We start from the raw sequence: 13,503 nt of genomic DNA, 5'->3' as shown, positions 1-13,503 counted from the left end.
GAGGGACTGAAGAGGAAGCCCTGAGGTGTGGGAATTTGAGAATTAGCAACATTGGTAACACCAGTTCCTCTCAAACTATTGTTTACAGCCTTTATTCTACAGTCCCAAACATGGCTTTACAAAGCTACTGAAAGGCACAGCTCTAAAATCTGGAAATTGAGTGCCCATCCTGGCTCTGACTAGCTTACGATGAAGCTTTGGGAAAGCTGCTTTCCTCTCAGGTTCTTATTTTCTCATCTAGAGTGGAGAGGGTAGCATTTGGTGAGCTATAAATGTCTTCTCATCTGAAATTCTATGTGACTGGCCTCTTTCTGAACAGGCCAATGAGACAATGACCCTGGGGAGAGCTGTCCAGAATCACTACAGCTTCATTCTCATCTCTACCCTGCCCCAACCTCTCTACTGCTAAATAAGGGTCTTTTTCCGGCTCCATGCCTGTGGCTCAATCGGCGAAGGCGCCAGCCACATACACCTGAACTGGCAAGTTTGAATCCAGCCTGGGCCCGCCAAACAACAATGACGCCTGCAACCAAAAAATAGCCAGGCGTTGTGGCAGGCGCCTGTACTCCCAGCTGCTTGGGAGGTAGAGGCAGGAGAATCGCTTGAGCCCAGGAGTTGGAGGTTGCTGTGAGCTGTGATGCCACAGCACTCTACCCAGGGGGACAGCTTGAGGCTCTGTCTCAATAAATAAATAAATAAATAAGGGTCTTTTTCCAACTTGCCACATTCTTACCCTGAGTGTAATTTAGTACCATGGATGGATGGTAGGAGATGGATGGGTTCTGTTGTTTTGTGAATCTCATTCTGTTGCCTGGGATTGAGTGCAGTGGCATCACCATAACTCACTGTAACCTCAAACTCCTGGGTTCAAGGTCCCCCTGCTTCAGCCTCCCGAGTAGTTGGTATGCACAGGCACACATCACTACATCCAACTAATTTGTTCTATTTTTTGTAGGGATTGAGGGGGGTCTTAATTCTTGCTCAGGCTGGTCTTGAACACCTGCCTCAAGAAATCTTCCTGGCCAGGTGTGGTGATTCATGCCTATAATCCTAATACTCTGGGAGGCTGAGGCAAGAGAATCACTTGAGCTCAGGACAGCTTGAGCAAGAGCAAGACCCCATCTCTACTAAAAATGGAAAAATTAGCTGGGCATTATGGTGGGCACTGGTACTCTCAGCTACTTGGGAGGCTGAGGCAGAAGGATCACTTGATCCCAGGAGTTTGAGGTTGCCATGAGGTAGGCTGACTCCACAGCACTCTAACCTGGGATAACAGAGACTGTCTTTAAAAAAAAAACGGCAGCACCTGAGGCTCAAGGAGTACGGCGCCAACCCCATATACTGGAAGTGGTGGGTTCAAACCCGGCCCCGGCCAGACTGCAACAAAAAAATACCCAGGTGTTGTGGCAGGCACCTGTAGTCCCAGCTACTTGGGAGGCTGAGGCAAGAGAATTGCCTAAGCCCAAGAGCTGAAGGTTGCTGTGAGCTGTGACACCATAGCACTCTACAGAGGGCAACAAAATGAGACTCTGTCTCTTAAAAAGAAAAAGAAAACAAAAGAGAAGAAATCCTCCTGCCTGGGCCTCCAAAAGGCTTAGATTGTAGGCATGACTCACCACACCTGGGTGGAGATTTGGGTTCCAAACTAGCCCTGACATTAACTAGCTGTGTGACTTTTAGTAAGTAACTTTACTTTACTTTGTCATAGTTATCTCACTTATAAAACCAGAGCTGGACTAAACCATCAGATTTGCTTAGGTTGACAGACTCAGGCTTTCAGGAAGGAGTTAGGTCCCTGTTATTCCAGAGACCAGAAAGACCCTCCAGCTCCAATCTATAGCTGACCCACAGGATGAAAAGTCATCTACTTAACACTGTGGAAGTGAAGCTCTGAAACACTAAGTAACCACCCCAACTTCCAAGGCTTTGCAATCAAGCACATCTCAAGAGATTCCCCCTTGCATAATTTCCCTTTGTCCCTAAGACTTTCCTTCCCCCATCCCTTTCCTCTGCAGTCAGTAAAAATGCAAGCAAGGGCTTGGCTCCCGTAGCTCAGTGAGTAGGGTGCCAGTCACTTACTCTGAGGCTGGCAGTTTTGAGCCCAGCCTGGGCCTGCTAAACAACAATGATAACTACAACAACAACAACAACAAAAAAGCCAGATGTTGTGGTGGGCACCTGTAGTCCCAGCTACTTAAGAGGCTGAGGCAAAGAATCACTTAAGCCCAAGAGCTGGAGGTTGCTGTGAGCGGTGATGCCACTGCACTCTACTGAAGTGACATACTGAAACTGTCTCAAAAAAAAAAAATGTGGCTCGGTGCCTATGGCTCAAGTGGCTAAGGCGCCAGCCACATACACCTAAGGTGGGGGGTTCAAATCCAGCCCTGGCCCGCTAAACAACAATGATGGCTGCAACCAAAAAAAAAAAAAAATGCCAGCAGAGCTGAGCTCAGTGGTTTTAGGGTTGGGTGGCAAGGCCCTGAACAGGGAAGTGTCCTGCCCAAGGTCACACAGCAAAGAAGAATGGCCACAACTCTGCCTAGAGTCTCAACCCCTGTCCCTTCAATGCTATACCAGCTGTTGGGCTTTTCTCCACATCTCACTTCCCCAGCCCTGGACTGCAGGCAGCTTTTTGGACAGAGGGAAGCAGAAAGCAGCAGAAGCTACTTACTATCTGAGGATCACACCTCAAAGAGCAGAATTTCCCAGGTGGGATTGTGCTGAGTGAGGCTTCAGACTGGGAGGCTGGCCTGAAAGCAGAGCTCCATGAGGGCGTGGCTCCAAAACTGCAGGCAAATAAAAGCCCGTAGAGCAGGCACCACTCTGGAGACCAGCGGGAGGCACAGGGAGCCTGCAAGCCACTCTGTTCCTGGGCCGTGGAAGTGGTGAGCTCCCAGAGGCAGGAAGAGCTCCGGGAGGGCCTGGGGATGTGGACAAGGGCCCTGCTGGCCAAGATGGGGCAGATGGAGGGAGGAATATCTTTGTGTGCCAGGTGGTGAGGGGAATTCTAGGGGAGAATTACTGCACAGAGGGCTGACACACAAGTCTCATCCACAGAAAGCCGTTAACACACACCCATCCAGAGTGACACAGGCAGACACGCATACACGCATGCACACACACTCAGAAACAGCTCACCTGGAGGCATGTAGTATTTAAAGAATTCCCCCTCCCACCTGCACACCCACACAGAATCCACCTACTGTGTTGCAGATGCCCATGGCGTTCCCCCAACCCCTGCTCCTCTGCCTGCTAGTCCTGGCATTTACTGAAGGCCAGGATCAGGAGACAGCCATCCCAGGCTGCCACTTGCACCGTGAGTAACTCTGGGACCAGAGAGCTAGGAGTGGCAATTCTGGGTGGGAGCAAAGAGCTGATAGACCAGACTGTGGAGCTTCTAGACAGACCCACATGGAGACACAGAATACAGGAACTGGGATGAACTTTGCCGCTGCGCTGTCTACCGCTTGCCCATCTCCTTCTAGCCTTCAATGTGACAGTGAGAAGTGACCGCCAAGGCACCTGCCAGGGCTCCCATGTGGCACAGGCCTGTGTGGGCCACTGTGAGTCCAGTGCCTTCCCTTCCCGGTACTCTGTGCTGGTGGCCAGTGGCTATAGACACAACATCACCTCCATCTCCCAGTGCTGTACCATCAGCAGCCTGAAGAAGGTGAGGAGGGCCTGAGTCCAGTGGGGAAGGAGAGGAGGTGGGGATCTAAGATGGCCCTGAGAAAGGGCAGAAGAATATGGAGTTCCCTACCCTACAGGTGAAGGTGCAGCTGCAGTGTGTGGGGAAACGAAGGGAGGAGCTTGAGATCTTCACAGCCAGAGCCTGCCAGTGTGACATGTGTCGCCTCTCACGCTACTAGCCTACCATCTTCCCTCCTTCCTCCCTGGGGTCAGAGGGGTTCTCACTCTGGTGGGAAAAACTTGGGTCTGCAATTTAAAAAACTGGAAGGAGCTCTGCTGATTACTTGCTAAGGGCTTTTTTTTTTTTTTCAGACAAAAGTCTCACTATGTCATCTTTGATAATGTGCCATGGCGTCACAGCTCACAGCAACCTCAAACTCTTAGGCTTAAGCGATTCTCTTGCCTCAGCCTCCCAAGTAGCTGGGATTACAGGCCCCTGCCACAATCAATGCCTGGCTATTTTGTTGTTGTTGCAGTTGTCATTGTTCAGCTGGCCTGGGCCGGATTTGAACCGCCAGCCTGGGTGTATGTGGCTAGCGCCCTACCCGCTGAGCTATGGGCACCACCCAAAACATATGTTCGTCCCTGGGTGGGCTCAAACCACCAACCTTTCAGTTAACAGCTGAACACACTAACCGATTGTGCCACAGAGATGATGTTAATTATGGGATTTTTTTAAATGAAGGGGTTTCTCTAGCTCTGCCTCTTTTAAGGTTTTGCAACAGTCACCTCCTGGGAAGAGAGAAGATTCTGCCTCTGCTTGGCCCTTCTAACCAGTCTGTCATCATTTCATTTTCCTCATTAGCCCTACCCCTAAATAAAACAAGCAGTTTTTGAGTTTCTCTCTTTTATTAAGTCTACCCCCCAGCCAGGGGAAGGGGGATAAACTATTATTACTGTGACTCTTACCCCAGGACACTGTGAATCTTTTTTGCCTGTGCCCTCACCCCTCCCCCTGCCCAATAAATAAAAAGGGGACAAGGAAGTATAGGGCAAGGGAGGGGAGGGAAGGAGGATGCCCCAGGCCCAGGACAGTATCTGTGTTGTGGGTGAGCTGGGCAAGAATAAATAGACCATGGACTCCATGGTGGGGATAAGGAAGGACCTCGAGCTGGCCCGAGGCAAGGGCAGGTAAAGCGCTGAGTGTCCTTGCCCTAGGCTGGGAGCAATGGCTAGGAGCCTGCCTGCAGCCTGGAGTCCAGCTTTGTGGGGTAGGGAAAGATCCCTGATGGCAGCTTTCTGGTCAAGCTTGCCCTGATCAAGTCCTGCCACAGAGGCCTGAGAGTTCTGTTGCCAAGACCACCATCTTCTTTCCTTGTCTCCCCCCAGTGAAAGCTAGGCTGGGTAGGGAGTCCTCAGAATCCACTCTGGTAAGGCCTACAGGAGGTGTGTGTCTCTCTGGGCCCCTGGGCAGGTGAAGGGATGGAGGGACTGGCGGCTCTGGGTTTAGCTTCTCCCTTTTCAGGAGGCTTCCTAGCTCTGACCCCCACTGGTGGCCACCTGGGGTGTAAGCCGCTGGATGGGGGCCTCCATGGCTCCCTGGGTTCCCTGTAGCCGGCGTAGCCGCAGCTCCTCCAGGCCTTGCCACAGCTCCTGGCGCTCCCGGGCCTTCTGCTGCTCCCTGGGGACAAAAGGTGAGGCAGTTCCCTACCTGGGCACCCCCATAGTCCAACCACTGTCACAACCACTGCCTCACCTGTAGAGGGAGGGCACAGAACCATTTTCTGTTCTGTGACTCAGTAAGAATCACCTGCTTAGGAAAGGGAACTCAGTGACTCATCCCAGACTGCAGTCATGGAGAAGATGAATGAGCCTGGCTCTGAGTGGCCCTGGCTGAAAGGTAGGAAGCTACAGGGAGCTAGAACATGTCAACACCTGGAAGAACTACCCTACCCAGAAGGATGACTAGAGGATGCAGTGAGGAGCCAGGCACAGGATGCCCCAGCTCTTGGCAGGAACATGGGAACTTTCAACACCTAAGCAGACAGGGTTTGGGGTGGTCCTTTAGGGTTCCAGCCATGAGGGTCTGATTCCTTCCTGCTCTTCTCCCTCTCCCCAACACCTAGCCCATGAAAACTCACTGCTGCTTTTCCAGCTTGTAGGAGGCTGTGAGTTCATCAAACAGCTTTCCATTCATCTCCATGAACGTCTTGAGCACATTGTAGATCAGAGATACGATGGTTCTTGGCAGGGTCAAGGGAGGGAGTTGAGGAGATGAAAAAAACTTCAATTTGGCCCCACCTTTCTTTCCAGCTTTCTGCCTATTCCTGTCCCTCAAACACAGCATGTAGCCCTGAAGACCACAAGCACTACCCACATCTGTTCTTTTCACCACCCACTTGGCCATCTTCTGATGCTTTCTGTGATCCTCTAAGCTAGGAGTAGCCCCAAGGTCTGGATTGACTGGCCCAGGTCCCAGTTTCTGTGGGTTTAAGTAAAGGGCTGGAGACTCACTGATTCCAGTGCTCCTTAGAGACCTGGTAGAGGGTCCCAAACACAGCAGGCAGCACAGTGTGGCAGTTGTCCTCAATGAGGCTCAGGATATACTCATTGTTCCAGAAATACAGAGCCCGCTCTGCAACCTGGGGTAGACAAGATGGCAAAGTGAGAGCTTGGCAGTGGCTTCTTGTGAGTGTACAAAGTCTAGTGTCTATCCCTACCCAAAAACCTAGGCCCCCTGATGCCATACACCCTATCCTCAGGGGTTATCTACCCGCTGGAAGAATCAATGTGGTCAAGAGAAAAGGATTTGGACTCCACTGGATTTGGAGTCTAATGCTCAGGGGCAAATTGAGTGAGACCCATGTGATCATGAATGAGGCATTTCATCTCTCAGCCTCAGCTTTTTCTCATCTGTAAAAGAGGCTAATACCTACCTCCACAGAACTATTGTAAAAATCAAATAACATACTAGGCTTTAGGGTGTTATTTGTTTGTTTTTTCTTAATTTTATTTATTTATATTTTTTCGAGATAGAGTCTCACTTTGTTGCTCTCAGTCGAATGCCATGGTGTCATAGCTTGCAACAACCTCAAATTCTTGGGTGCAAGCGATTCTCTTGCCTTAGCCTCCCAAGTAGCTGAGACTATAGGCGCCTACCACAATGCCCAGCTAATTTTTAGAAATGAGGTCTGGCTCAGGCTGGTCTCAAACTTGTGAGTTTAGGCAATCTACCTGCCTCAGCCTAATCTTCAGTACCTGGATTATAAGTGTGAGCCACCGTACCTGGCCCTTATTTATTTTTTGAGACAGAGTCTCACTCTTTTACCCTGGGTAAAGTGCCATGGCATCATAGCTCACAGCAACTTCAAACTCTTGGGCTCTAGCGATCCTCTTGCCTCAGATTCCTGAGTAGCTGGGACTACAGGCACTCCCTACAATATGTGGCTAGTTTTTCTATTTTTAGCAGAGATGGGGTCTCACTGTTGCTCAGGCTGGTCTCACTCACTCAAGGGATTACAAGCATGAGTACACCCAGACTTTTTTGCTTTTTTCAGATGGAAAGAAGTAAAATGTTTAATTTCTCTTTTTTGAGACAGAGTCTCACTTTGTCCCCCTCGGTAGAGTGCCATGACATCATAGCTCACAGCAACCTCAAACTCTTAAGCTCAAGTGATCCTCTTGCCTCAGCCTCCCAAGTAGCTGGGACCACAGGGCTCTGCCACAATGCCTAGCCATTTTTAGAGACAGGGTCTCACTCTAGCTCAGACTGGTCTTGAACCTGTGAGCTCAGGCAATCCATCCATCTCAGCCTCCCACAGTGCCAAGATTACAGGCATGAACCACCTTACCCAGACTAAAAAGTTTATTTTTCTTTCAGAGGAGGGGGACAAAAGGTTGTAGCACATGAAATAAAGCCAGACTTGAAAAGATGTTTAATAGGCTTGGTACCTGTAGCTCAAGCAGCTAAGGTGCCAGCAACATACACCTGAGCTGGCGGGTTCAAATCCAGCCCAGGCCCACCAAACAACAATGACGGCTGCAACCAAAAAACAGCCAGGCATTGTAGTGGGCACCTGTAGTCCCAGCTACTTGAGAGGCGGAGGCAGGAGAATCGCTTGAGCCCAGGAGTTGGAGATTGCTGTGAGCTGTGATGCCACAGCACTCTACCCAGGGTGAAAGCTTGAGGCTCTGTCTCAAAAAAAAAAAAAAAAAAAAAGATGTTTAATAAACTGAAGTACCAGAGTCACTGCAAGGAAGAATTGACTCCAGGAGGGCTCATAAGAATAGGGGAAAGTCTGTGCACATATGCAGGAGAACATGAGTGACAGGTAGCTGGGGGCTGCCTGGGTCCTAAAGTGGATCTGATGAAATGTTAAGCCACCAAGAAAAGGGTAAGTGCTCCTAGAATGGAGCACACTTCAGTTTACCAAACATGTTTACACTCGTGATTTCTTCAATCCTCATCACCATCTGGAAAGAGATTGTTGTTGGCTCATTATTATAGATGAGGAACCTTAATCAGAACCAGAGTGGTGAAAGGGTTTGCCCAAAGCCTCTCGGCTTGACTGTAGGCCTCCTCGCCCTAAATCCAACATCCCCCTTTTATCAGAGCCAGGACTAGACAAGAAACTGAGAGCAGAGGGAGTTGTGTTAGGTCAACTGGCCACCCTTCCCAGGCCATACCCCACCTGCCCATCTTCATACCTGGAAATGCGGACTGGAAACACAGCGAGCCACCTGCTTAAAGAGAGGTTCCTGGATCTTCACAAACTGGGAGGGCTCGATGACATCAAGAATCTCTTCCATCTCTCCCAGAAACATCACCTGGGTGGGGTGGAGGAAGGAAGCAGGGACAGAAGGACAGCAGCTTGCATCTCTTCCCAACACACACACATACACCTGACTGCCTCTAGAAGCTGAGCCCTCCCAACCTCCCCCAGTAGGTATCAAAGCCCTTCATACCTCCTTCTGGGTGCAGGTTTTTGGCCAGTACTTGAGCAGCCCCCGGATCACCTGTGGGGGTTGAGGTAGAAAGAAGTTAGACCTGCAGAGATAAGGGTCCCGCCTTCCCCCAGGGGTACTCACATGCTCTGTCAAGGTGGCATCCTTCTCCAGGAACTGCACTACACAGTATGCCAGCTGGGAGGGGTGGAAAGAAGGAAGGCAGGGGTCAGGAAGGAACCAATGCCAAGGCTTCCCAGGACAGGATGCCAGATGCTGCTCACTTACTGCCTCTGACTCTTTTATTCACCAAGCATTACTGCCTGCCTAGGATGTACCAGGGCTCAGACTCCGTGTGCTAAGAATACAATGATCTCACAGGGAAACACTCAGCAAACTCATCCTTATAAATTTTGCAAAAGGTTCCATAATAGGGATGGCGCCTATGACTCAGTGGGTAGGGCACTGGCCCCATATACTGAGGGTGGCAGGTTCAAACCTGGCCCTGGCCAAACTGCAACAAAAATATAGCTGGGCATTGTAGCAGGCGCCTGTAGTCCCAGCTACTCAGGAGGCAGAGGCAAGAGAATCGCCTAAGCCCAGGAATTGGAGGTTGCTATGAGCTGTGATGCTACCACACTCTACCGAGGGCGATAAAGTGAGACTCTCTACAAAAAAAAAAAAAAAAAAAAGGTTCCAGCATCGTGGTGAGCACCTTTAGTCCCAGCTACTCGGAAGGCTGAGGCAAGAGAATGGCCTAAGCCCAGGAGTCGGAGGTTGCTGTGAGCAGTGTGACACCACAGCACTCTACCGAGGGTGATAAAGTGAGACTCTGTCTCTACAAAAAAAAAAAAAAAAGTTCCATAATAGAATTCTGTATCAAAATCTTTGGGAATATAGAAGGAGAAGAGTTTAACTCTGCTTAGGTGGGGTGGAGGTCAAGAGCAAAGGGCCTTGGAAAGCTTCACAGAGCTATGTCTGAGGTCAACCGTAAAGGGCCAGTGGGAATTCTCTAAGGTAGATGGAACAGAACTGTAAAGTGTGATAGGATCCTATGATAGGATCTCCAGGTCCCATGGCTACCCTGACTCTATCAGAAAGTCCTTGGGCAGCGCCTGTGCCTCAGTGGGTAGAGTGCTGGTCCCATATACCGAGGGTGGTAGGTTTGAACCCAGCCCTGGCAAAACTGCAACAACAACAAAAATAGCCAGGCATTGTGGCAGGTGCCTCAGAGAATCACCTAAGCCCAGGAGTTAGAGGTTGCTATGAGCTGTGACACCACAGCACGCTACTGAGGGAAATAAAGTGAGACTCTGTCTCTAAAAAAAAAAAATTAAAAAATTAAAAAATAAATAAAAAATAAAAGAAAATCCTGCTATACTAGGGCTGGGCCCCACCTGGGCGTGAAAGACAGACAGCGACTTGACGGAATGCAGGGGAATCAGGACGCGAACCAGGAACTGCTTGTGCTCAGTCTTCAAGGGCAGCGCAAAGCCATTGATGATGCTGAGGATTGGCAGAAGAGAGGAAGAGGGCTCAGATGACCCAGCCCCAGTCCCTCCTTCCAGAATCCTAAGCTCCAGCTGAGGCCCAGGGAGAATCACCTTCCTAAGATCTCCAGCAACTCAGCCACGCCATTGAAGTGCTCAAATTCATAGATGAATCTGCAAGAGGAAGCGAAGAACAGGAGTGCTCAGAGCAACTGGGGTAAGGCCCAGCCCCCTTTAGGCAGCCTGCCTACTTACCACCCCATCACACTGCACAATTATCCAACTCTTTCCCAACCCAGAGCCCGCGGTCCCTTCCCAATTTCCTACTCACACCTTTTAAACACCCTTTTCAGCCCAGCCACATCTGCCACTGAGTCCCATCTCAACCCTCTCTGCTGTGAAGTGTTCCAGTGCATCTCTTCCTCCCCCAGACCCTATCCCCATCCAGCCTGCAGGGCTATGTCCTTCACTCCCTGTTCCAGTCAACCAAAGGAATGACAAATATTTAGAGCAGTTACTGTATGCCATATAATTCTCAAATTATCAGCTGGAGGCCATACTCAGTGGTTAGGGTGCCAGCCATATGCTCCAGGGCCAGCTCCAGGGCTGGCCCGACCCAGGCCTGCTAAACCTAAAAAAATAGCTGGGCTTTGTGGCGGGAACCTATAGTCCCAGCTACTAGTAGGCTGAAGCAAGAAAATCTCTTGAGCCCAGGAGTTTGAGGTTGTTGTAAGCTATGATGCCACAGCACTCTTCTAAGGGCAACAAAGTGAGACTCTATCTCGATAAAAATAAATAAACTAATTAATTCTCAAATTATCCCAGGCAGCAGGGCTTGCCAAATCTATTAAACAGATGAAGAAATCAAGACTCAGCAGCTAATAACCAGGGAACCTAATGGACTCCAAGCTCCTGGAGGACTGAGTTCATGTCTTGCCCATCCTGCAGCTACTAACACTAAGATCTAATATCTAATGCAGTGGTTTTCAACCTTCCTAATGCCTTCTTTTTTTTGAGACGAAGCCTCAAGCTATCCCCCTGGGTAGAGTGCCATGGCATCACGCTCACAGCAACCTCCAACTCCTGGGCTCAAGCGAGTCTCCTGCCTCAGCCTCCCAAGTAGCTGGGACCACAGGCACCCGCCACACGCCTGGCCATTTTTTGGTTGCAGCCATCATTGTTGTTTGGCAGGTCCGGGCTGGGGATTCGAACCTGCCACCTTAAGTGTATGTGGCTGGCGCCTTAGCCACTTGAGCCACAGGCACCGAGCCATTCCTAATGCCTTCTAATGCTGCAACCCTTTAATACAGTTCCTCATGTTGTGGTGACTCCCAACCATAAAATTATTTTTGTTGCTACTTCATAACTGACGATATCTCCTGAGTTAGTACTGGTAGCACACCCCTTTCCAAGATGAGGAAACTAGGGCCGGGATCGGTGGCTCATGCCTATAATACTAGCACTCTGGGAGGCTGAGGCAGGTGGATTGCTTGAGCTTAGGAATTTGAGACTAGCATGAGCAAAAGCAAGAACCTGTCTCTACTAAAAATAGAAAAATGAAGGCAAGAGGATTGCTTGAGGTCTGTGCCTGTAGCTCAGTGGGTAGGGCGCTGGCCAGGCTGGTGGGTTCGAACCCGGCCTGGGCCAGCTAAAACAATGACAACTGCAACAGCAACAACAACAACAACAACAAATAGCCGGGTATTGTAGCGGGAGCCTGTAGTCCCAGCTACCTGGGAGGCTGAAGCAAGAGAATCACTTAAGCCCAAGAGTTTGAGGTTGCTGTGAGCTGTGATGCAGTGGCATTCTACTGAGGGCAACATAGTGAGACTCAGTCTCAAAAAAAAAAAAAGGATCTCTTGAGCCCAAGAGTTGGAGGTTCCTATGAGCTATGACACCATGACACTCTATCCAGGGTGACAGCTTGAGACTTTGTCTCAACAAAGAAAAAAAAGAAAAGAAAACTAGGATGTAGTATAAGTAATTTGCCTGTCTACCCAAATATTGGAACCAAACTCAAAGACAGGCTGTCTAACCCCACAGCCATGGTCTCAACTATAAGGCCATGTGAGGCCCAGAGACGCAGTGGGCATTGGTGCTCAATACATATTTGTAGAACGAATCTCTCTTTGGCCCAGTGCAATAAACGTCAGAAAATGTAGGCCCTAAACCATAGGCTTCCTAGACTGACCTAGTCTCTGCAAACCATTTCATCTCTCTTGGCCTCTATTTTCTCAACTGTAAAATGGAAGTAAATACCCACTCTCTGCTGACATCATAGGCTTTGAATAATCAATACTATGTAATATGTGACCAAGAAAGAACACAGTAAACCAGAGCTCTACAAAGGCTCCTGGGAGCCTTTGTCTCAGTTTTCTCCACAACAGCTTTCTCTACCCCCAGGTCCCTGCTAGGCAGGCAGCAGCCACTCACCGGAGGAAGATGTGATTGCACTGTTTGCGGATATAGGCCCGGAGACCCAGGAACTTGCCATAGACCCGGTGCAGGATAGTCTTGAGGTACTCACGCTCCCTGGGATCCTCGCTATCAAACAGCTCCAGAAGCTGTAGGACCCAGGGCCAGGGGTCAGGTAAGAGGTCAACCCCAGGTTGTTTCCATCCTATCCCAAGCCCCTCAGGGAGTCTGCCCCTGCCTTATATTACCACCCAGCCTGGGCTCCCCACTTCACCATCAGGACAAACTTTTGATCCACATATCTCTTGGCCACGGAGGGCTGGAAGTCTGGGCTTTCCAAGAAACGCAGAAAAAACTCATATACCAGCTAGAGGGGAACAGACAAAAAGATGAGTTCAATACCAGCCTTGTCCACACTTACCCCACCCTCTGGCCCTCATCCAACAGTCTAGGGACTCAGGAAACCCTCCCCCTTCTCAGATCTCTTCCAGAACATGAATCTCCAGCCATCAGACCTGCAGATGTGGCCATGAAGGTTCAAGGTTGGGCTCATCCTCTTCAGGATCAAATTCAGGGTTCTCGCTGGGTGGCAGGGTCCGGAAGATATTCACTGAGATCTGAAGAGCAGAATTAGCATTATTTTTGTTGTTGTTGTTGTTGCCGTTTGGCTGGGGCTGGGCCTGAACTCACCACCCACGGTATATGGGGCTGACACCCCACTCACTGAGCCACAGGCACCACCCAGAGTTAGCATTCTTTAAGGAAATGCCCTTAGGGCACCCATAGCTCAGCGCTTAGGGCATCAGCCACATGCTCTGGGGCTGGTGGGTTTGAACCTGGCCTGGGCATGCTAAACAAAAGTAAAAAATAGGTGGGCAGGCTCAGCGCCCGTAGCACAATAGTGGTGCCAGCCACACACACCGAGGTTGGCGGGTTCGAACCTGGCCAGGGCCAGTTAAACAACAATGACAACTGCAACAAAAAATAGCTGGGCGTTGTGGCAGGCTCCTGTAGTCCCAGCTAC

At 50.0% G+C, this 13,503-nt stretch overlaps 2 protein-coding genes and 1 non-coding gene across 5 annotated transcripts in view; 1 reads left to right on the top strand and 2 right to left on the bottom strand.

The window, feature by feature from the left end:
• The first annotated feature begins 3,202 nt into the window (after positions 1-3,202).
• On the top strand, positions 3,203-4,026 carry GPHA2 (glycoprotein hormone alpha 2). Its single transcript, XM_012810668.2, has 4 exons — positions 3,203-3,316; positions 3,486-3,670; positions 3,768-3,898; positions 4,003-4,026. Exons 1-3 carry the CDS (start codon positions 3,214-3,216, stop codon positions 3,867-3,869), a joined length of 390 nt encoding a protein of 129 aa, XP_012666122.1. The 5' UTR covers positions 3,203-3,213; the 3' UTR covers positions 3,870-3,898; positions 4,003-4,026.
• A 244-nt stretch (positions 4,027-4,270) lies between these two features.
• Positions 4,271-4,344, bottom strand: TRNAN-GUU. Its single transcript has one exon. It is a non-coding gene; the product is annotated as a tRNA-Asn (tRNA).
• A 176-nt stretch (positions 4,345-4,520) lies between these two features.
• The window catches only part of PPP2R5B (protein phosphatase 2 regulatory subunit B'beta), a 12,203-nt gene continuing 3,220 nt past the window's right edge, over positions 4,521-13,503 (bottom strand). For 2 of the 3 annotated variants that reach the window (XM_023518520.1, XM_023518519.1), the window contains exons 4-13: positions 12,995-13,096; positions 12,754-12,846; positions 12,498-12,628; positions 10,179-10,238; positions 9,972-10,080; positions 8,596-8,772; positions 8,338-8,457; positions 6,145-6,272; positions 5,772-5,873; positions 4,521-5,311 (exon numbers count right to left, since the gene is read on the bottom strand). In XM_023518520.1, coding sequence (XP_023374288.1) covers positions 5,164-5,311; positions 5,772-5,873; positions 6,145-6,272; positions 8,338-8,457; positions 8,596-8,772; positions 9,972-10,080; positions 10,179-10,238; positions 12,498-12,628; positions 12,754-12,846; positions 12,995-13,096 — 1,170 coding nt within the window. In that variant the 3' untranslated portion in view covers positions 4,521-5,163. The remainder of the gene's footprint in view (positions 5,312-5,771; positions 5,874-6,144; positions 6,273-8,337; positions 8,458-8,595; positions 8,773-9,971; positions 10,081-10,178; positions 10,239-12,497; positions 12,629-12,753; positions 12,847-12,994; positions 13,097-13,503) is intronic. The other variant, XM_003798627.3, reaches the window with a different exon arrangement.

This window comes from Otolemur garnettii, unplaced genomic scaffold (assembly GCF_000181295.1).
Source record: "Otolemur garnettii isolate 467f Iridium unplaced genomic scaffold, OtoGar3 scaffold00140, whole genome shotgun sequence".
In the NCBI taxonomy this organism is placed as follows: domain Eukaryota; kingdom Metazoa; phylum Chordata; class Mammalia; order Primates; family Galagidae; genus Otolemur; species Otolemur garnettii.
The sequence above is the reverse complement of the archived record's forward strand: the minus strand, read 5'-3'. Positions and strand labels throughout refer to the sequence as shown.